The sequence below is a fragment of the Acinonyx jubatus genome, chromosome D4, assembly GCF_027475565.1.
Source record: "Acinonyx jubatus isolate Ajub_Pintada_27869175 chromosome D4, VMU_Ajub_asm_v1.0, whole genome shotgun sequence".
Taxonomy (NCBI): Eukaryota; Metazoa; Chordata; class Mammalia; order Carnivora; family Felidae; genus Acinonyx; species Acinonyx jubatus.
This window is the reverse complement of record NC_069391.1, coordinates 994,667-1,014,357: the sequence shown is the minus strand read 5'-3', so window position 1 is coordinate 1,014,357 and position 19,691 is coordinate 994,667. Positions and strand designations below refer to the sequence as shown.

General features: G+C 65.7%; 2 protein-coding genes and 1 long non-coding RNA gene across 5 annotated transcripts; 1 reads left to right on the top strand and 2 right to left on the bottom strand.

Moving 5' to 3' along the window:
• Positions 1-941: 941 nt before the first annotated feature.
• On the bottom strand, positions 942-10,808 carry LOC128312036 (uncharacterized). Of its 3 annotated transcripts, none has more exons than XR_008290807.1 (5): positions 10,125-10,808; positions 9,313-9,417; positions 8,401-8,523; positions 6,847-7,762; positions 942-6,610 (listed from the first exon to the last, which is right to left on the bottom strand). It is a non-coding gene; the product is annotated as an uncharacterized LOC128312036 (long non-coding RNA). The 3 variants fall into 3 exon arrangements; XR_008290806.1 differs by having other exon boundaries at positions 942-5,280; positions 6,204-7,762; positions 10,125-10,804; XR_008290805.1 differs by lacking the exon at positions 6,847-7,762 and having other exon boundaries at positions 10,125-10,791.
• Positions 2,702-13,206, top strand: MAMDC4 (MAM domain containing 4). The gene is given in 27 exon segments (XM_053204336.1): positions 2,702-3,859; positions 4,373-4,480; positions 4,561-4,734; positions 4,814-4,939; positions 5,134-5,264; positions 5,348-5,432; positions 5,572-6,101; positions 6,186-6,359; positions 6,674-6,758; positions 6,832-7,011; positions 7,099-7,227; positions 7,386-7,517; positions 7,627-7,769; positions 7,771-7,948; positions 8,125-8,241; positions 8,321-8,479; positions 8,589-8,725; positions 8,794-9,013; positions 9,083-9,220; positions 9,338-9,456; positions 9,540-9,630; positions 9,833-9,979; positions 10,131-10,265; positions 10,376-10,503; positions 10,601-10,709; positions 11,195-11,370; positions 11,504-13,206. Coding segments are annotated over 27 exon segments (3,933 nt in total). The 5' UTR covers positions 2,702-3,819; the 3' UTR covers positions 11,546-13,206.
• EDF1 (endothelial differentiation related factor 1) lies at positions 13,205-16,950 on the bottom strand. The gene is made up of 5 exons (XM_027050965.2): positions 16,766-16,950; positions 15,159-15,210; positions 14,642-14,802; positions 14,250-14,343; positions 13,205-13,616 (listed from the first exon to the last, which is right to left on the bottom strand). Exons 1-5 carry the CDS (start codon positions 16,841-16,843, stop codon positions 13,555-13,557), a joined length of 447 nt encoding a protein of 148 aa, XP_026906766.1. The 5' UTR covers positions 16,844-16,950; the 3' UTR covers positions 13,205-13,554.
• Positions 16,951-19,691: the final 2,741 nt, after the last annotated feature.

Sequence of the window (19,691 nt, the reverse complement as noted above, 5' to 3'; positions counted from 1 at the left end):
AATTGAATTGTGAACGTCCCCCACACCTCTGTTCCCGGCTCTCCTTCCGTGCCATGCACCCTGGCCCATCCCACAACGTCTGCGCGCCAACCTTGGCCTATCAGCCTAGCGCATTTGCATCGGCCACGTGCCCCGCTTGCCCTCCCGCCTTCGTGGCCTCCCAAGTCCAGCCGCCATGCCCCCTGCCCTAGGGCCTCAGCTTTCAGCCCCACGCCTGAGGGCCGGCTGGCCAGGAATGATCCTGGCTGGACTGGGATTATTTCCAGGGGGCGAATGCTTTCGAACCAAGTAAAACAACTCGAATGTAGCCATTGCTTCCTCCTTGATGGCGGGGCAGGGGCAGTCCGTGGGTGGGACTGGTGGGACTGGGAGAAAGGCCCTTGACCACGCTGAGCTGGGCAGGCGCGGGAGGGAAGGGAAGAGGGCCTTGAGGCCTTGGGACGCCTTGGGAGGGAGGGGGAGGCCTTGGGACGCGGCGGGGGACAGGGACGGAGGCCTTGGGACGCCTTGGGAGGGAGGGGGAGGCCTTGGACGCGTGGGGACAGGACGGAGGCCTTGGGACGCCTTGGAGGAGGGGAGGCCTTGGGACGCGGTGGGGGACAGGGAGGGAGGCCTTGGGACGAGGTGAGAGGAGGGAGAGGGAGGCCTTGGGACGCGGCGGGGGACAGGGAGGGAGGCCTTGGGACGCCTTGGGAGGGAGAGGGAGGCCTTGGGACGCGGTGGGAGACAGGGAGGGAGGCCTTGGGACGCCTTGGGAGGGAGAGGGAGGCCTTGGAACGCGCGTTGGGAAGACGGAGGGGGAGGTCTTGGGACGCGGTGGGGGAGGGGTCGGGACGGGCCCTTGTCGCTTGGGCCTCATGAGCCGCCCAGCCCCTCTAAAGGAGCCTGCCACCGTTCCCGCTACCCACTCCGCCTCCCAGTCCCCACTAAAAAAGAACTGCTAAGTTAGCTTGATTTAATCACCGCCCACTCCCGGGTCCCTGTTCCCCTTTAAGCGGGACCGGCGTGGCCTCAGAGTGGCAAGGAGCTAGGTTGCCATTGGCCAGTCTGTGTTGTGGGTCGGCGACACGATTGGCTGAAGCTCCGGGCCCGGGCAGCAAGGCCCCGCGGGATTGGGCCCGGGCTCCCAGGGCCCGCCTCCCGCACGGTCGACTCGACCCAGGGTCGCTGCGGGAAGGGCCGCGGGCTGCCGGGGCGGGCGGGCTGTGGGAAACATGGCGGCGGCGGACCTCGCCCAGATAGCCGATGTGGACATCGATTCCGACGGCGTCTTCAAGTACGTGCTAATCCGAGTTCACGCGGCGCCGCCCTCCGAGGCCCCGGCCGGGAAGAGCAAGGAGATCGTGCGGGGCTATAAGTGGGCCGAGTACCACGGTGAGGGCGGGGCCGGCCGGCGTTTTCGGGGCGGGGCTGAGGGCGTCCTGGGGCGGGGCTGAGGGCCCTGGGCGGGGAATGAGGCGGCGTCGAGAGAGGCGGTCCTGTACCCGGTCTGAGGGCAAGGGTCCTGGAGGGCGAGGGGCCGCCATGGCGCGACCCGTGTCTCCTAGTCCCAGGACTCCTGCCCGGGTGCACGCCTTCCTCCTTTCATGGCGTCCCAGCCCGGAGGGGCTCCTCTCCTGGGGAGGAGCTGCCCAGAGCCGGAGCTCCAGATCCCGCGGGCCTCCGCGGGCCGTGGCACGTGCTGAGCCGCCTTCCCTGTCCCAGCCGACATCTATGACAAGGTATCGGGCGAGATGCAGAAGAAGGGCTATAGCTGTGAGTGCCTGGGAGGCGGGCGCATCTCCCACCAGAGCCAGGACAAGAAGATCCACGTGTATGGCTACTCCATGGTGAGCCCCCGGCCCGCGGAGGGGGGCGGGGGGGAGGGACCAGCTCTCACAAGCCCTCACTGCCCCGCGCTGAGGACACCTGCGGCACTGGGGGTTCTCCGGCTGTCTGGGCCGCGGACCCCTCCTGCCAGTGGCTTCCCCATCTGCCACGAGCAGTGGGAGGGAGGCCACTGCCTGCCCCTCAGCCACAGTGGGCCTCGTCCCGGTCCTCCACGAGGCCTGGCTGGGCCATCCCCCCGTCCCGTCACCAGGCCACAGTGGAGACCCAGGGGCATTCACACAGCCTCTCTCGGCACCTAGGATAGGCCGCGCCGTGGGCCGGAGGGCCCACGCGCAAGGACTGCTCACCTTGGCGGCCAGCTTACCCTGGGCGCTCAGGGAGGGCTGGCCACGTCCGGCTCCAGCGGGCCCCCTCCATAGCCGCCTCCTGGGTGCTGCTGCCGATGGACGCCCAGAGCCAGGACGGGGCTGTGAGCGTCGGCTTCTGTCTTCAGGGTTATGGTCGTGCCCAGCACTCAGTCTCCACTGAGAAGATCAAAGCCGTGTACCCGGACTACGAGGTCACCTGGGCCGACGACGGTTACTGAGGCCTGCCCGAGCGACCCACTATACCCCCTGGCGCTATGCACCCCGGGCCAGGCCTTGGAGACCAACAGCAGCCGGGCCGAGCGCCCAGGTTTACCTCACCTGCAGGAATTAAAAACGTTATCACCCCTGCTCTTCCTCAGATGTGTGTGTGTCTTGATCTGTCTGCTTCCCGGTCACCCCTGGGGACCCCTGGCCGGAGGGTGTGGGTGACAGAGAGCTGGAGGCGGCCCTGGTAGCCGCAGGGCCCCTACTGGCTGTCCCTCACCTGGCTCCACATCTGGGGGCCCCGGGGGGGGGGGGGTGGGGGGGGTGGCGTGCACACTCAGCCCTTTGTGCTCTGATAAGGGGGCCCCTGGGCTGCTGCCCCCATTTATGGCCTGATTGCTCCTCTCCACCCCTCCTGTGTCCAAGGACATCTGGGAGGAAACTCTTTGATGAGCCCTTGCGCAAGGAGTTAGCACCAGGTCCCCCAGGGCCAGCTGACATCAGTGTCCCCTCGTGATCTGCCGTTTGAAGTCATGTGAAGTTTCCCAGACCCCTTGTGAGACCGGGTCCCATGGCACCCGCCCTGCAGCCACAGGCTCTGAGGGTTCAGGCTTGGAGCCGGGAGCCCCCCTCCAGGACCCCCTCCTCTCCTCCCAGTGCAGGGCTGAGGGGGGACGAGGTGTGGCAAGTGGATGTGTGGATGAGGGGACAGCCGAGCACAGCTGTCTCTGTGGCTTCCCGTGAGCACGGGTGCCATCTTGGCGCAGGCCTTCCGTGAGCTCACGGTGGCCTCTCCAGGCTGTTGTGACCACATCTTAGTGATGAGGAGACAGGATCTGGTAAGACCGAGGTCACATGGTGGTAAATGCCCTGTGCCCGGCAGCACCTGGCCACGCTAATCAGAACAGTTGTTGATGAATAAATGATCGTCCCTTACAAAGGAATAAGCGAACAGGCAGCCACAGACTGTGGTGGGGAAGGACGAAGTCCCTGGTCACTTGGGGCAGGGAGGCACGGAACGTGGGGCTGGGGGCACAGGTGGGGGGTACGTGCTGGGCTCCTGCCCCCAGCTCTGGGAGACAAAGCCCGAGTGGGTGCTTCCTCTGGTGGGGCCTCCGCCAGGCAGGGCTGGGGCGGTGGGCGTGATGACTGAGGCTTGACCTTTGGTCAGAAGGATCCGGGCGGGTGGGAGCCTACCTGGGCCAGGGGCCCCTCTCCTGGACGCTTTTACAGTCGGACGTTCGTCCTCATCAACACAGGGCGGGGCCTGCTGACGGGCAACGGGTACAGAAGGGGCCAGGTCCCCCCCCAAGCAGAGCAGACTCAGCCCGCGGGGCCACAGGCAGATAACCGGGCGAAATCCCCGCGAGGCCGCCTGGAGTGCGCGGTCTCTCCGCCTCACTCCCCTGGCCCAACCATGCGTCTGCCCCGCCACCTCCTGCTGGCCTTGCTCCTGGGTGAGTGTCAGGTCTCCTCCCCAGGAGAGGGGCAAGGCCCTGGGTAGCTTTCGGGGGGTGCCCAGGACAAGCCTTTGGGGGCCTGGGGGTTGCCCCATCGGGGAAGGGGCACGAATTCTGCTTTACCTGGCCCCAGTGTCACCCGGGTCCCAGGGCAAGAGGGCCCTGGAAGCAGAGCCTAGTCTGCCACTCTTGGACCAAATGGAGCCTGAGGGGGCCGGGGGCATCTCCTTGTTGGGTTCCTGCTCCCTTCCTCAGGGGGCATCCCATGTCGGGGACCGTTGGTCCCATGCTCACAACCCCCCCGCCCCCATCCTGACGTGCAGCCCGCCTCTCCCGGGCCAGGTGTGCCCTGCCTGGCCCTGACCGGGAGCCCCCAGCTGGCAGGACCCAGCCCCCTCCCTCCCTGACCTCTCGGCCTAGGCCTCAGAGCAGGTGAACAGTATCTGGGCCGCCTGGGATTGGGGGGGGGTCACCCCGCCCCAGGCCACCCGCCTGTCTCTTTCCTAGCAGCAGGGCCCCCAGGCCGGGCCTGGGTCCCCAACGACTGCAGGGCCCCCAGCAAGGCCGCATGCAACTTCGTGTGTGACTGCCCAGACTGCTCCGACGAGGCCCAGTGCGGTGAGCTGGGGCCCGGTGGGGCGGGCAGGAGGCGGGCAGGCCAGCCCTCTGCAGACAGCCCTGAGCCCCCCACTTTCCAGGTTACCACGGGGTCTCGCCCGCCCCGGGCGCCCCCTTCGCCTGTGACTTCGAGCGAGACTCCTGCGGCTGGCGGGACATCAGCACCTCAGGCTACAGGTGGCTGCGAGACCGGGCAGGAGCCACACTGGAGCCTCTGGGGCCGCGCTCAGACCACACTCTCGGCACAGACCTCGGTGAGGCCCTGGCGGGTGTCCGTGATGCCCCCTCCCCCCTTCACTTCCAGCCCCATTTCCTGACCTCTCTGCCGGCCAGGCTGGTACACGGCTGTTGGCACGCACCGCGGGAAAGAGGCGTCCACGGCAGCCCTGCGCTCCCCTGCCCTGCGCGACGCCGCCCCCACCTGTGAGCTGAGGCTCTGGCACCACACGGCCACCAGAGGTGGGTGCCCAGGACTCCTCCACCAGGGTGGGGCGCCACCAGGGGAGGGACTGGGAAAGGACGGAGGGCCGCCGCAGAGACCGGGAAGGTACCTCAAGGGAGGAACAAGGGTCCTAGGGCAGGGCACAGCCAGCAGGCTGCGGGAAGCAGCGGGGCCCAAGCCGCCCCAGGACCCCCCGCCCCCCCACTTACAGATGTGGCTGAGCTGCGGCTGGAGCTGACCCACAGGGCCGAGACGCTGACCCTGTGGCAGAGCTCTGGGCCCTGGGGCCCAGGCTGGCAGGAGCTGGTGGTGGCCACTGGCCGCATCCGGGGCGACTTCTGGGTGAGCTGGGGGTGGTCTGGATGTGGAGGGAGCAGGGAGGGTCTGAGCCCTGACTTAAGTCCTGAGGACCCCACTCTTTTCAGGTGACCTTCTCTGCCACCCGAAATGCCACCCACAGGGGCACCGTGGCCTTGGACGACGTGGTCTTCCGGGGCTGTGGGCTGCCCAGTAAGGCCCCCGTGCCGCGGACCCACACCTGGGGGGCAGTGGGTTAGCAGGACCCAGATGGCCTTGAGCCTCTCCCCCAGCTGCCCCGGCCCCTGGGGTCTTGGGGTCACGGTGACGGGCTGCCCCTCCCCCATGTCAGCCCCCCAAGCACGCTGCCCCCTGGGGTACCACCACTGTGGGAACATGGCCTGCGTGGAGCCCCACCAGCTGTGCGACGGAGAGGACAACTGTGGGGACGGCTCAGATGAGGACACGCCCACCTGCCGTGAGCTGGAGGGGCTGCTGGGGGTCACCAGGGAGCGTGACGGAGCGGGACAGGGGGGGTACGGGCCCTGCCGGCAGCCTGACCCTGCTTCCCCCACAGGCCGCCACACGGCCACCGACTTCGAGACGGGCCTGGGCCCGTGGAACCACTCGGAAGGCTGGGCCCGGAACCACAGTGCCGGCCCCAGGCCACCAGCCTGGCCGCGCCGGGACCACAGCCGCAATAGCGCGCAGGGTGAGGCCCACGGGGGACCGCCGGGGAGCGCCCACCGGGGCCCCGCCCAGCCACCCCGGCCCACGTCTGGTGTCTCCCCAGGCTCCTTCCTGGTCTCCGTGGCCGAGCCCAGCGCCCCCGCTGTCCTCTCCAGCCCCGAGTTCCAAGCCTCAGGCCCCCACAACTGCTCGGTGAGGTGGGTGGGGGACACGGGGCCGCCCGACCTGGCTGCCCAGGCCCGGGGGTCTCCCTGACCTTCCCTGGCCTCTTCTCAGCTTATCTTCTACCACTACCTGCACGGGTCTGAGGGTGGCTGCCTCCAGCTGTTCCTGCAGATTCAGAGCCCAGGCTCCCCTCAGGGCCCCGTCCTGCTGCGCAGGCGCCACGGGGAGCTGGGGGCCGCCTGGGTCCGAGACCGGGTCGACATCCAGAGCGAGCACCCCTTCCGGGTGAGGCCCGAGAGGGCGGCGGCCAGGGAGGGGTGGGCGAGCAGGAGGTCCCAGAGGGCCCCCCGCCCCCTGGAAAGCTGGGCAGGGGAGATCAGAGCCCCCCCCCCCCCCAGGCTGTGTCAGCAGGAAGCTCTGGGAGCAGGCCCAGAGAAGGAGGGGTCGCTTTCAAGGCCTGCGTGGGGGTGGTGACAGGGGAGGGTATCCGGTGACACGAGGCGAGGCCAGGCAGGGGGAGGGCTGGCGGAGCCGACCTGGGGATGACAGAAGGGTGCCGGGGGGGGGGGGGGCACACCCTGAGTCCCCTGTGCCCTCAGATTCTGCTCACTGGGCACACAGGCCCAGGTGGTGTCGTGAGTTTGGATGACCTCATCCTGTCGGACCACTGCCAGCCAGTCCCAGGTGGGCCCGCTGAGCCCCTCCCTCTCCAGGAGAAGCACAACCCACCCCCCTGACCCCTGTTCTGTCCCCACAGAGGTGTCTGGATCACCTCTTGGGCTCTGGGCCGCAGCCCCCTGGCGCCAGCCGTCCAGCCTGCGGCCCCGGGACTTCTGCGAGCCGGGACATCTTTCCTGCGGGGACCTGTGCGTCCCCCCAGAGCAGCTCTGTGACTTCCAGCAACAGTGCGAGGGGGGCGAGGATGAGCAGGACTGTGGTGAGGGGCGGCCGGAGCTGGCGGGAGGCGGGGGGGCCCTCTCTTCCTCCAGACCCTCCCTGACCCTCCCTGCTACTGCCCTTCCAGGCACCACGGACTTCGAGCCCCTCACGGCGGGGGGCTGGGAGGATGCCAGCGTGGGGCGGCTGCAGTGGGGGCGTCTCCTGGCCCAGGAGAGCCGGGGCCCTGGCGCAGGCGCCCGCAGGACCGCTGCTGGTGAGGCCCAAGTCCCCCCATCTGCGAACTGCACCCCCAGAGGGGACCTCGCTGTGCCTCCTCTCACCAGGGAGTGTGCCTGCCCGGGGCGGCAGGGTGAGGGGGGCGGGGGGGGGCCCTGGCAGGAATTGGCTCTGAGAGGCCTTGCTCTTCCTCAGGGCACTTCCTGGCCCTGCAGAGGGCCTGGGGACAGCTCGCGGCAGAGGCCCGGGTCCTCACACCTCCCCTGGGTCCCTCGGGCCCCCGCTGTGAGCTCCACATGGCTTACTATTTCCAGAGTCACCCCCAAGGTACCCCCCCCCCCCCCCCCCCGTCCCTCTGGCCCACCCCGCCCCGAGGCACCCTGCGGGAGGGTGGGGGAGGAGGGCCGGGCAGACCCACAGTGACCCCCTCGGCCAGGCTTCCTGGCCCTGGTCGTGGTGGAGGACAGCAACCGTGAGCTGGTGTGGCAGGCCCCGGGCAGCAGCCAGGGCTGGAGGATGGACAGAGTCCTTCTTGGGGCACGCCGCCGGCCTTTCCGCGTAAGGAGGGCAGCCTGGGGGGTGGGGGGGGGTGGGTCACAGAGCCGGCGCTGACTCGACAGCCCCCTCTCTTGTGCTCCTCACGAAGCTGGAGTTTGTCGGCCTGGTGGACTTGGACGGCCCTGGCCGGCAGGGCGCTGGAGTGGACGATGTGACCTTGAAGGACTGCAGCCCCGTGACAGCCACTGAGAAGGACTCAGGTCCTTCTGCCCGATCCCAGCCCCTACCCGAGGGCCTCTCCCCCCCACCCCCCGTCACCACCTCGAGGGACCCTGGGAGCCCCCACCCCAGAGAGAAATTCTCACACCCTCTAGGGACACAGGGCGGGTGTGAGGGTGCTCGGGGCATGCTGACCCCACCGCGGCCCCGCCCTCAGAGGTCTCCTGTAACTTCGAGCGGGACACGTGCGGCTGGTACACCGGCCACCTCACAGATGCCCACTGGCGCCGGATCCAGAGCCACGGCCCCGGGTACGACCACACCACAGGCCGAGGTAGGGCAGGGGCACCCAAGCCCGGGGGGGCGGCTCTCGGTCTGGGCCAAGCCCCTCCTGGAACCCGGGGTCTCTGCAGCTCAGCCCGGTGTCCCTGCCGCAGGCTACTTCTTGCTCCTGGACCCCACAGACCCCCCAGCCCGGGGCCCTGGTGCCCACCTGCTCACCCAGCCCCAGGTGCCCACAGCTCCTCAGGAGTGCCTCTCCTTCTGGTATCACCTCCACGGGCCCCAGATCGGTGAGTGACCCTGGTGCTGGGCAGGGCCTCCCGGGTCCGGGGCTCTGCAGGGGCGGAAGCCTTCAAGAGTCGGGCTCTGGTCCCCTCCTACCCCCACCCCCCTGTCTAGGGACACTGCGCCTGGTGCTGAGGCGGGAAGGAGAGGCAGACACGCTCCTGTGGTCACGGACCGGCACCCACGGCAACCACTGGCACGAGGCCTGGGCCACCCTCCACCACCAGCCGGGCTCTGGCACCAAGTACCAAGTGAGGCCCCGCGCCAGGGTGGTGGGGGGCAGGGCCAGCCCACAGCCGCTCACCCCCTCTGTCCCCAGCTGCTGTTCGAGGGCTCCCGGGACGGCTACCACGGCACGATGGGCCTGGACGACGTGGCCCTGCGGCCCGGGCCCTGCTGGGCCCCCAGGCGGTGCTCCTTTGAGGACTCAGCCTGTGGCTTCTCCAGCGGGGGCCAAGGCCTCTGGACGCGCCAGCCCAATGCCACGGGCCACGCCGCCTGGGGCCCCCGCGCTGACCACACCACGGGGACGGCTCAAGGTTCGCATCGGGGGTGACGGAGGGGTGGGCAGAGGGGGCCACATGGGGGCTGACGCTGGCGCCTCCCAGGGCACTACATGGTGGTGGACACGAGCCCCCAGGCCCTGCCCCCCGGCCACGTGGCCTCCCTGACCTCAGAGGAGCACCAGCCTCTGGCCCGGCCTGCCTGCCTGACCTTCTGGTACCACCTGAGCCTCAGAAACCCAGGTGAGGGGTCTGCAGCCCGGGGCCCCCGAGCGGCCATCACCCCTCTTCCCCCCCCCCATCACCCCCCCCCCCCCCCCCCCGCTGCTGCTGACCTGGGCTGGTCACTCGGCGTGGCAGGCGCCCTGCAGGTTCACGTGGGGGAGGCCGAGAGGCAGCAGGTGCTCAGCATCAGTGCCCACGGAGGGTCCGCCTGGCGCCTGGGGAGTGTGGACGTGCAGGCCGAGAGGGCCTGGAGGGTGAGTGCTGGGGGCAGGTGACCTTTCGCTTCCGGGGCCCGCCCGGACCACGCACGAGGCTGCCCTGCCCTGTCCCTGCCCAGGTGGTGTTCCAGGCGGTAGCCGCCGGCGTGGAGCACTCCTATATCGCGCTGGACGACCTGCTCCTCCAGGACGGGCCCTGCCCTCGGCCAGGTGGGAGCCCCGCGGCCGGGCCCCGGGCCCCCTTGTGACTGACCCATGGCTGGCACCAGCTCCAGTGCGGACCGGCAGATGCCTGGCCTGGCCGCCTGGCCCCCTGGCCCCAGCAGGACACAGAGGGGAGGCAGCAGCGCTCACTGGCCGGGCTCCCCGGGGGCGTGGGGGCACCCCTGCTCACTGCCCAGGTCTCCCGCAGCTTCCTGTGACTTTGAGGCTGGCCTGTGTGGCTGGAGTCATCTGGCCTGGCCTGGCCTGGGAGGGTACAGCTGGGACTGGAGCAGTGGGGCCGCACCTTCCCGCTACCCCCAGCCCCTGGTGGATCACACTCTGGGCACAGAGACAGGTGGGTCCGAGGTGGGCAAGGGGCCCCGGGGGCACACACCGCCCCCCCCCCCCCCCCCCGCCCCAGACCAACCGGCCCAGCCCGTGGGGGCTCCCATCAGAATCAAGGGCCACGGCCAGTGAGCCAGGCACCCTGTCCCTCTCACCTCCAGGACACTTCGTGCTCTTTGAAACCCACATGCTGGGCCCGGGGGGCCAGGCAGCCTGGCTGCACAGCCAGCCTCTGCCCGCCACCGAGGCCTCCTGCCTCCGCTTCTGGTACCACATGGGCTTCCCGGAGCACTTCTGTGAGTGGGCCGGGCCGGTAGCGACGGGTGCTGGAAGCAGCGAGGGCGGATGGGGGCAGCCCTGCCCCACCGGGCTGGGGACCTGAGCCGCCCCGGCCCCCTTCTTGCAGACAAGGGCCAGCTGCGGGTGCTCCTGAACAGCGCCCGGGGCCAGCTGGCCGTGTGGAGCATGGGCGGGCGCCTGCGGCATCAGTGGCTGCTGGGCCAGGTGGAGGTGGCCAGCGCAGAGGAGTTCCAGGTGAGGCCGGGCTGCCCGGAGCCTGGCGGTTGCGGAGGCCCCAGGCCCCGCCCTCCTCCTCCAGCCCGCGCAGCCAGCCCCCTCTCCCTCTGGTCAGATCGTGTTTGAAGCCACTCTAAGCGGCCAGCCAGCCGTGGGGCCCATCGCCCTGGACGACGTCGAGTATCTGGACGGACGGCACTGCCAGCTGCCTGCACCCGGCCGGGGTAAGCGCTCCCCAGGTCACCCAGCCCCGCCCCAGATCCGGGACTCCGTCAGGCTTGGCAGCCTGTGGCTTGCACGGCTGCCCAAGGAGCCAGGAGAGCCACCGAGGCGGGACCTGCCCTGCCCCTCCCCCTGCCCACTGTCCCCTCCCTTTCTGGGCTGGGCCACCCCTGCCCTTGGTCCCTCAGGAGCTGAATCGGCTCTCAGCCGGCCTCTGCACTCCGCGCCCTCACTCCCAGACCCTGGAGGAGGTGCCCGGCGGGCCGGCGGCCGTGGCCAGCCTGCCCGTGGAGCCCACGCGGCCCACTGTCTCTTTGTGATGTTGGGGCGGCTCTAGCTGGAGGCTGTGACCCCCGCCAGGTCTGGAGCCTCGTGCTGGCACGACCTGCCGGGGTTTCAAGGATGGGACGTCCCAAGCACCGCCTCAGGGGACAGGGCCGACAGGCAGGGCTTGAGTTCACGGGCTCACGCAGTCCTCGGACCACAGGGGACACGGTAGTGGCCACATCGGTGCCAGCCGCGGTCGGCGGGGCCCTCGTCGTCCTTGTCCTCCTCGTCCTGCTAGGACTGGCAGGACGACGCTGGCTGCAGAAGGGGGGCTGCCCGTCGCGGGGCGAGACAGCGGCTGTGGCCCCTGGCTTTGATAACATCGTCTTCAATGCGGTAGGAGCCCCTGGGTAGGGACAGGTGGGCAGGGCTGACTGGGGAGAAGCCCCCTGGTCCGCTCTCCCTGGCCAGGGCCGTCCACACGCGCAGCGGCCACCCGGCAGTCAGAGGCCCCTCTCCTTCCTCCTAGGACGGTGTCACCCTGCCGGCCTCGCTCACCGACAGCCAGTAGATGACGCAGAGAAGACTGTGGCTCCTCACAAGAGGGTCGCCCCCCGCCCCCTTCCCCCAATCCCTGGCAGGCAGAGCCCAAGGAACAACCCCTGCCCCCCCCCCCCAGGACGCACTGAGCCCCCATGCGGTCACCCAGCACCGAGACTGCCACCCACGTGCCTGGGTACAGTCCTCACCCCAACAATAAACGCCCTGGCCCCCGAGGGCAGCCCCCACTTATTGGCTGAGGTCTGTGCACCCTGCTCTGTCAGCAGGAAGGTGGGCTCTTGGGGATCCCCAGAACTGACCCAACCTGCCTGAGAGGACGTGCTTGGAGGCACCTCCCACAGGTCTCAGTAACTCAGCTGACAGGTAACAGGCAGGCCACACGGGACGGGGCCGAGGGCTAGAGGCACCAGAGGCAGATACAGCGGGACCCTGAGAAGCCCCTGCCCCTGGCCGTGCGGGCACCCCAGCACTCAGGCTGTCCAGCCCAGCCTGTGGGAATCTGACCCAGGCCCTGTCCAGCCCCTGCCTCGCTGGGTGATTCTAATTCAGGACAGGGAGAAACCCCGGACACCGACTGACTAGCAAAGGCTGAAGCGGCTGTCAGGGACATAAAGCTGGTCTGGTGAGGAAACGCCCTGCTTTGTCCGTGACTCCACACAAAGGTCCCACATCCGCTGTCCCATGGTAAAGGGTCCGTGCCGTAAGTGTCCCCGAGCTCACCATCCCGTGGGCAGATCCAAGTGATCCCCGGAATGATGTGTCTCAGAGGTCACTCGGTGCCCTGGGGATGCTGCTGAGGTCACTGGAAGGCAAACCCAAGGCTCCCGCCCTCCCGACCTCACGGGGTCCAAGGATGAAGGCAACCCCCCTCTCTCGGAGGTGTCAAGGCCCCTGGTGTGCCTGCATTCCCTCCTTGCCTAGTAAAACGGAGTCGAATCTTCCTAACCCAGGGAGGGTCCCCGGCTCTGCTCTTCCACAAGGGCAATTTTTTTTAAAAATTACTTATTCATTAAGTAAGCTCCAACCAAACCCAACGTGGGGCCTGAACCCACGACCCCTGAGACCAAGAGCCTCACGCTCTGGGGCACCTGGGTGGCTCAGTCGGTTAAGCATCCAACTCTTGGTTTCTGCTCGGGTCACGATCTGCCATGGCCTCATGAGTTCGAGCTCTGGGTCAGGCTCTGCACTGACAGCGTGGAGCCTCCTTGGGATCCTCCCTCCCCGCTTCATTCTCTCTCAAAATTAATAAATAAACTTTAAAAAAAAATCACATGCTCCACTGACCGAGCCAGCCAGGCACCCCCACAGGAAGTTTTGACACGGCCCTGCCTCGGCCTAGAAGGTCCCACTGGGCACGGCCGTCCTGGGGAAGGGGAGACAGCCACACCTGCACAGCCAACTGCCCCCTCCTGCCTGGGGTGAGACCACGTTGCCGTCCAGCCCACTGGAGACTCCACGCCAGGGGAGGGCACGGGTCCGGGATCAAGGGGATGACTAAAGCCTGTGGCCTGTCCCAGCAGACGGTGACGAGGAAGCGGCACCGCAGAGGGTGACCTTCAGGGTCCCTCAAGTACTCCCCAGGGCATGTCAGGAGAACCCTTTCTTCCCTACATCGTGGGCCAGAGAGAGACACACGCGGGGACCCGGCAGATCAGACCGGACACCAGCAGGAAGGGCAACACGTTTATTAGCTTCTCTAAAAGCCGACTGGAGAAGACATCTTCTCTTCTGGGTCAGGCCACCCCACCCCACAGCCCCGCCAGCGTGAGGTGGTCCCGCTCAGAGCTCCCCGGGGAGCCGCCCCGAGGCTGGGCAGACACCAGGGATGGGAAGGAAAAAAAATCAGGAGAAGCAATACTTTGCAAGGTTTTGTTTGACAGCAGGGTAGAGGGGGTTCCCGGGCAGGGCTGACGCCCCGCGTTCCGCTCGGCCACGTGAAGAGACCACGCTGGCACCGGTGGTCAAGGGGAACCAGCCAGGCGAGATCAGCCGGAACGCACTGATTTCGAGGCTTTGTGTTCATTTCGCCCTGGGCCCCTTCTCAATCGGCTTCCCGATATCCTTCCCCCGGAGCTTCAGGCCTGAAAGAGCCATTGGCCCGCTCACCGCCACGGCGCCCCGTCTGGGACCCAAGAGGCGGGGCGGCGCCACAGCGTCCCACCCATCCGCCCTGACACGGCAGCATTGCCCGCACGACCTTCTCCATGGGAAGGAGGGAAGGAAGGAAGGAGGGAAGGAAGGAGGGAAGGAGGCGGGAGAGAGCAGGGAGGCGGAGGATCACCAGCAGTCCTGGCTGGGCTTAGCTCCCCACGTGTACCTGCCAGCCCCCCAGCGGACAGGGCCGACGCCCCTCCCAGAACCAGAACTGGGACTCCAGCGCTCTGGGAGCTCCCCGTGCTGGGGGCCATGCTGACACCAGAGAGGAAGTCAATGCCCATGGAGGCGGGGGGGGGGGGGGGGGGTGACACAAGTGCCTGAACAGGAGGGCCACTGAGCCCTCTGTCCACGGGCCCAGAGGGCACTGGCCAGCAGCAGAGGGAGGGGTAGACAGGATGTGAAAGGTGAAAGCAGGGGAAGGCGCCCAAGACGGTGCCCTCATGAGCTTCTTAGGGGTCTGGAGAATTCCACGGCCTCAGGGGCCATCCTGTGCTCAGTGAGGGCACCTGGTCAGAGGGCAGCAGCGGAGACCCAATAAGGGACCTAAAGACACTCACCGATAGCTCTCTCGATCTTGCCCAGAACCTGATTATTAGGAATGGCCCGTCCGCTCTCATAGTCCGCGATGACTTGTGGCTTTTCGTTGATTTTCTAAAGAAACATATCACACGCATAGCGGTTCAGTAAGAAGAGGCCACGAAACTAGCACACAGCCAAGGGAGTTGCCACAAGCACCACCTTCCAGGCAGCACGCGGCCGAGGGCCTTACTGAGCAGCTGGGGCTACACACGCTGGAAGCCACCTCATGCTGGAAAGGAACTTACATCCACCCTGACCCGGCTTCCAGAGAGAATCCCAGGGCCAAGGGCAAATAATGCCTCGAGTCCCTCCCCCCTCCCCCCACCCCCTCCCCCCGCCAAGCCTGGGAGGACGACCCTGCCGCGCTCACCGTGGCCAAGTCCTTCTGAGTCAGCCCCTTGCTCTGCCGGCCTTGCTGGATCACCTTGCCCACCTCCAGGGTCACCCGGTCGTGGTGCAGCTCCTCAGTCTCCCGGTCCAGCTTGGCCGTGTTCTTGGTGATCGAATGCTGTTTGTTCTGGCCGGCGGCCCCTGGACCAGCATGCGACAAAAACAGAGGACAGGGTTTGCAACAAACCCAAAACAAAGCCGTTTCAAGACGGGAACCAGGCATGACAAGCGACCTGTGCCAGGGAGACACGGGAAGCCAGGTATCCAAACACGGGGAAGTCACAGGCTTAAGAGCATGGAGTCCAGAATTCTGTCCTCACTACAGGAAGTGAGCACAGCTGCTCAGCTAAGACCCCAGGCGTCCCCCAGCCCCGCAGCGGCCCCAGCTGCCGGCAGCCGCCCCGACACCCCTGGGGGCAGCACAGGCGAGGCGGGCGCCTGTCACAGAGATGCCCCGACAGCGCACCCTTGTTTTGTGAGGAAGCACAAGTACTCACACTTCTTGGAAGTCTCCACATCTTCTCCCCGTCTCTGAGCTGCTAGGATAGCCTAGAACGTTCAGAAAAGGGTTCTGGTCAAAATCGGCTTTGGCAGGGTCTGGCAAACACCAGCTGAGGCCGCTGTTAGCCGGACAGCACGCGTGCCCACGGCAGGTGCCTCTGGAGCCCGGGGAAGCCCGGCTCGGAGCTCACGGCCCCAGGCACTGCTGCGCTTCCAGACTGACAAGCTTGGCTGGTGCGAAACCCAAGCTCACCTCGAAAAACCCTCCCTCTGCTATCAGGTACGAGGTACCCCCGCGCCCGCCACCCCCACCCCTCGCTTCCTCACTGCGGACAAGCACAGGCTGACGGGTTCCTCTGAGAAATCCGTGCTCACGGCGGACCTACTCCTCCACTAGGCTCTCCTGCAAAACCAGGAAGGAAGGTCAAGCGCTGGCCTGGTGCAACCTTCCTCCGTGGACCTGACTCCTGAGAGGAGAGCCCAGCCCCCAGACATCACCAACGAGAGCAATACCCTTCTGTCTACGTTTGCCAAAAGTTAACGCAACGCATTTCTTGACAATTCTGACGCTTCGGAGAAGTGACCGGGGCCCTTCTGAGTGTGATACGTTCAGAGATGCTTTCTAGACATGTTCGGGTGACTCCTAGCTTATGGCTATGAAATTTCCTCTGGGGGAAAAAAAAAGGAACAGCAAATTTGGTTTTGACCATGCAAATGATAAGGTCAGGGCAGGTCAGCCACTGCCAGGTGCTAGGGCTGCACCCAGTCCCGGCCCAGACCGGGCACCAGGGCGCAGGCCCCAGGCCCGGCAGAGGTGGTCACTGAAGCTCACAGGTGAATTCCACATAGATTAACCAAGCTAGAGACCGGTTACCAAGTACCTCCCAGGGCGTGTCATCTACACTTCAAAGACCCAGAAGCACTAGGTCTCTAGGCCACCTCAGCCCAGTCACAGGGACCCCCGATGGCCTGAAACGCGCCTCCGCGATGCTCCACAGGCAGCGTCAGGCTGCCCAGGCATCTGCCGGAGAGACCCTGGGGGCGTCCGGACCGCCTCCGCCCCCTATCTGCACCGCGGTCCCCAGTCCCCGCCCCCAGGTCCACCTCTTCAACCTCACCTGGTCCCCCATTCCCCCCATCCCGGCTGTCAGAGGCCGCAAGTCCACCCTGTCCCTGTCCCTATTTACAGCCTCACCCCCGGATCTGTGTCCCTGGCTCCAAAGACTGCTGGGCCCTTCCGCACCCACCCCAGCGCAGCCGGTCCACGCCCCCACCATCTCCCTCACCCCTCGGTCCTCCCACCACGCCGACCTGTCGTCCCATACCCTGCGGCCGGGCCCTGGCCCTTGCCCGCACCCCGCCTCTGTCGTAACTGTCCGAGCCCGGCCATTTTCCTCACGCCGGTCTCCTGTCTCCTAGCCCCGGCGCCATCCCCTCACGCAGGCCCCTTGCTGATCCGCCGCCCCCTGGCCCACCCAGCCCCGGTCCCCACCCTGCCCCTAGTCCCCGTCCCCACCGGGTCCCCCATCCTCGGGCTCCCCGCCCCGCGGCCGCCCCGCCCGCGCGGCCGCCCCTGAGTCCCGAGGCCCACACGGCGCCGCACCTGCTTGGACTTGGCCTGGGCGGCCGTGGGGCCCTTCTTGCGCAGCACCGTCACCGTGTCCCAGTCGCTCTCGGCCATGGCTGGCAGGCAGGTCCGGCGGTCCGTCCGGCGGCTCCGCGGCAGCTGCTCGAGACCCGGCGACACGACGTCCCCTCGTCGCTCGGCCGCTTCCGGCGCCCGCCGCCGGCCCGCCCCCGCCTCCCCATTGGCCGGTGGCTCGGGGGGCGGGCACTTCCCTCTTCTCAAGGCCAATCCGCGCCCGGCTCGTCCGAGGGATCGGCGGGCGGCGCGCGACGTGGGGAGGGAGGCGTCGGGGCCGTGCGCGGCCCGGGCGCGGAGGGTGCTCTGACGGCGCCCTGGGCTAGGCCCGAGGACGCTGGCGGCAGGGCGAGGGGACGCGCGGTGGGGACAGCGGATCCCCGCTGGGGGGAAAGTGGGGAGGGGCGACTCGGGGAGGAGAGGGGGCACCGGTGTGCGGGGGAGACCAGGGCCCCTAGGAGGCGGAGGGGTGCGGTGGGGCGATGCGCAGGGAGAGCGGGGGTGCGGTGGGGGCGAGGGCGCCAATAGGAGGGATGGCGTGAGTGGGGAGGGTGCCGGGGCGCGCCGAGAGGACAGGACCGCGGAGCCCCGACCCCAGTGGGGGACTGGCGGCCACGCAGGCGCTCGGTGGGCCCACACCTAGCTCTCTGGTCCACCTTTGGGCACGGGGAGGGACCACCCCCTTCCCGGTCACGTGCGCGGTGGGGATGCGGAAAACTGGATGCCAAGGGAGGGACACGTTGCCTCCGCAGCTTTTCTGTATTTGAGCTCAGTTTCTGTTTCGTGCTTTTTATTTCGTCACCCTGCACGCAGTTTGAAGTTCAGTTTCCCTGGAGTTGCGGTCACGTGTTGCGAAGATGTTGGGGACGAGGGTGGATCCGGGTTTGGTGGGGCCTAAAGCATATGCAATTTGGGGAGGGTCTCTCAAAAAAAAAAAAAAAAAGTAAAATGATAAAATAAGCTTAGTTACAAAAGTTAATATTCTTGTATAACGTGTATATTTTGTATAATGTTGAAAATGGATGCTTTATTTTACAGTAATTACTAGCTTGCAGATAACTTACATAATGAGAAGTCAGTACGTTTTCAAAAGCCGACAAACTCCTCAAGCATCACAAAGTTTGGAAAAATAACATTTGTACGAAGTATCAAATGCATGTCTTTAATGCTTTTGCTTACATTTTTGGCTGTATTCTCTTGGCCACCTCATGACTTTGCAGAATGGTTTTATGAAAACAGCAGAAAGACTCCTCAGACATTTCCCTAGGCCGTTTGACAGAATTTGTATCTCATCTTTGGCATTGACATTGGTTTGGGTAACACTTGGGGCTTTGCATAGATGCGCTCACCCTTGGTGGCATTGCTATGGCTCCCTGCTCCACAGACAGGAATTCTGACAAATGCAGTCCCCGTCTAAAAGAAAAAAGATATACAGTACGTAAAATTGTGTTATGGAATACATTTATTGGAGAAGATAAACGTATCGGGTGCGTGCCCCGGCACCTTCCCCACTCACGCCCTTTATCCAGATGTTGGGGAGAACCAGGTCCTCTGCTCCCAATTTGCAGACTCACTTCTGGTTCAGAGCACAAATCTTGTTTTCTTCCTCACTTCCCCGTGCCTAGACTGTGGGGGTGGGCAATTCGCAGCCATAGAAGACGTACCCACCCAGGGAAGGCAAGCAAAACAACATCATAAAAATCTCCCATAAACCCCAACTAAATGCATCCCAACTCGAAATCGCCATAGTGGGGTCCCAAAAATGCCGTGGTCTCCCCAGTGGGCCCCAGAAAGAGTGTGATGAAGGAACAGCCTACCTGGAAAGAGGCAGCGGCCCTAACCGATCGTTAACATGAGGTCCGTGGATTTCGCCAACGTTTGACCACGTGAACCCACTACAGGGCCCTCGAGAGTCGTGGCTGGGATCCCGGCAAGAGAAGTTGCATCAGCTCCGCGGCGTTGCAACTGCCCTGGGTGGCTCAGGCCCAGAGGGCGGCTCTCCAGACCTAGGTGTCCTCTGTCCGCGCGCGCGGGCATCTGCCGGTATCCACACAGCCCCATCCAGCCTTTGGTCAGGAGTCCAGGCCTGAAGCCACAAAGACTTCCGGTGCCCCTGTCCTTGTGGCGTGCCCTCCTACAAGGACATGGGTGGTGCAGGTGTCTGTGCCTCCTCCCACTCACTGGCGCACAGCCCCTCCGGGCTCTGGGTGCTTCCAATTGACTCAGGGTCCAGGGAAGAGTAGCGTTGGGGACGGAGCCGGAGCGGGTGTCACACAACCAGCTTTAGGAGGCCTGGTAAGCAGTGCGTAAGCAGTGACTGGCTCTCAGCAGTGCCCTCAAGGCTCACTCATCGCACAGCGTGTGTCCGAAGTTCCTTCCTTTTTAAGGTTGAATACTATTCCGTCGTGTGCCCCTACCAAAATTGGCCATTCAGCCAGCCAGCCGGCCAGCTGCGGGCATGGGTTGCTTCCGCCATTAGCCGTTATGAATGATGTCATGAGTAATCCTGCTATGAACACAGATGTACACGTAGCTTTTTGCCACCCTGCTTTCAATCCTTTAGACATAAGGAAGTGGAATTGTTGGGTCGTATGGTATTTCTGTTTTCGAGTCCCACCATCTTCGGACTTCCCTTGCTTCCAAATGAGAAGTCAGGGGTGGGTACCGTCGTTGGTAACATCGTCCTCTGCAAGTCATGTGACATGTTCTTTACTTTCAAGATTTTCTCTTGATTTTTGGATTTTCCTTTCAAGTGCCCAGGTACACATTTGGTTTTTTATTTGGGGGAGAGACAAGAGTGTGGAGGCAGTGGAAGAGGGGCAGAAGGAGAGGAGGGAGACAGGATCCTAAGCAGGCTCTGTGCTGACAGCTTCAAGCTTGACACGGG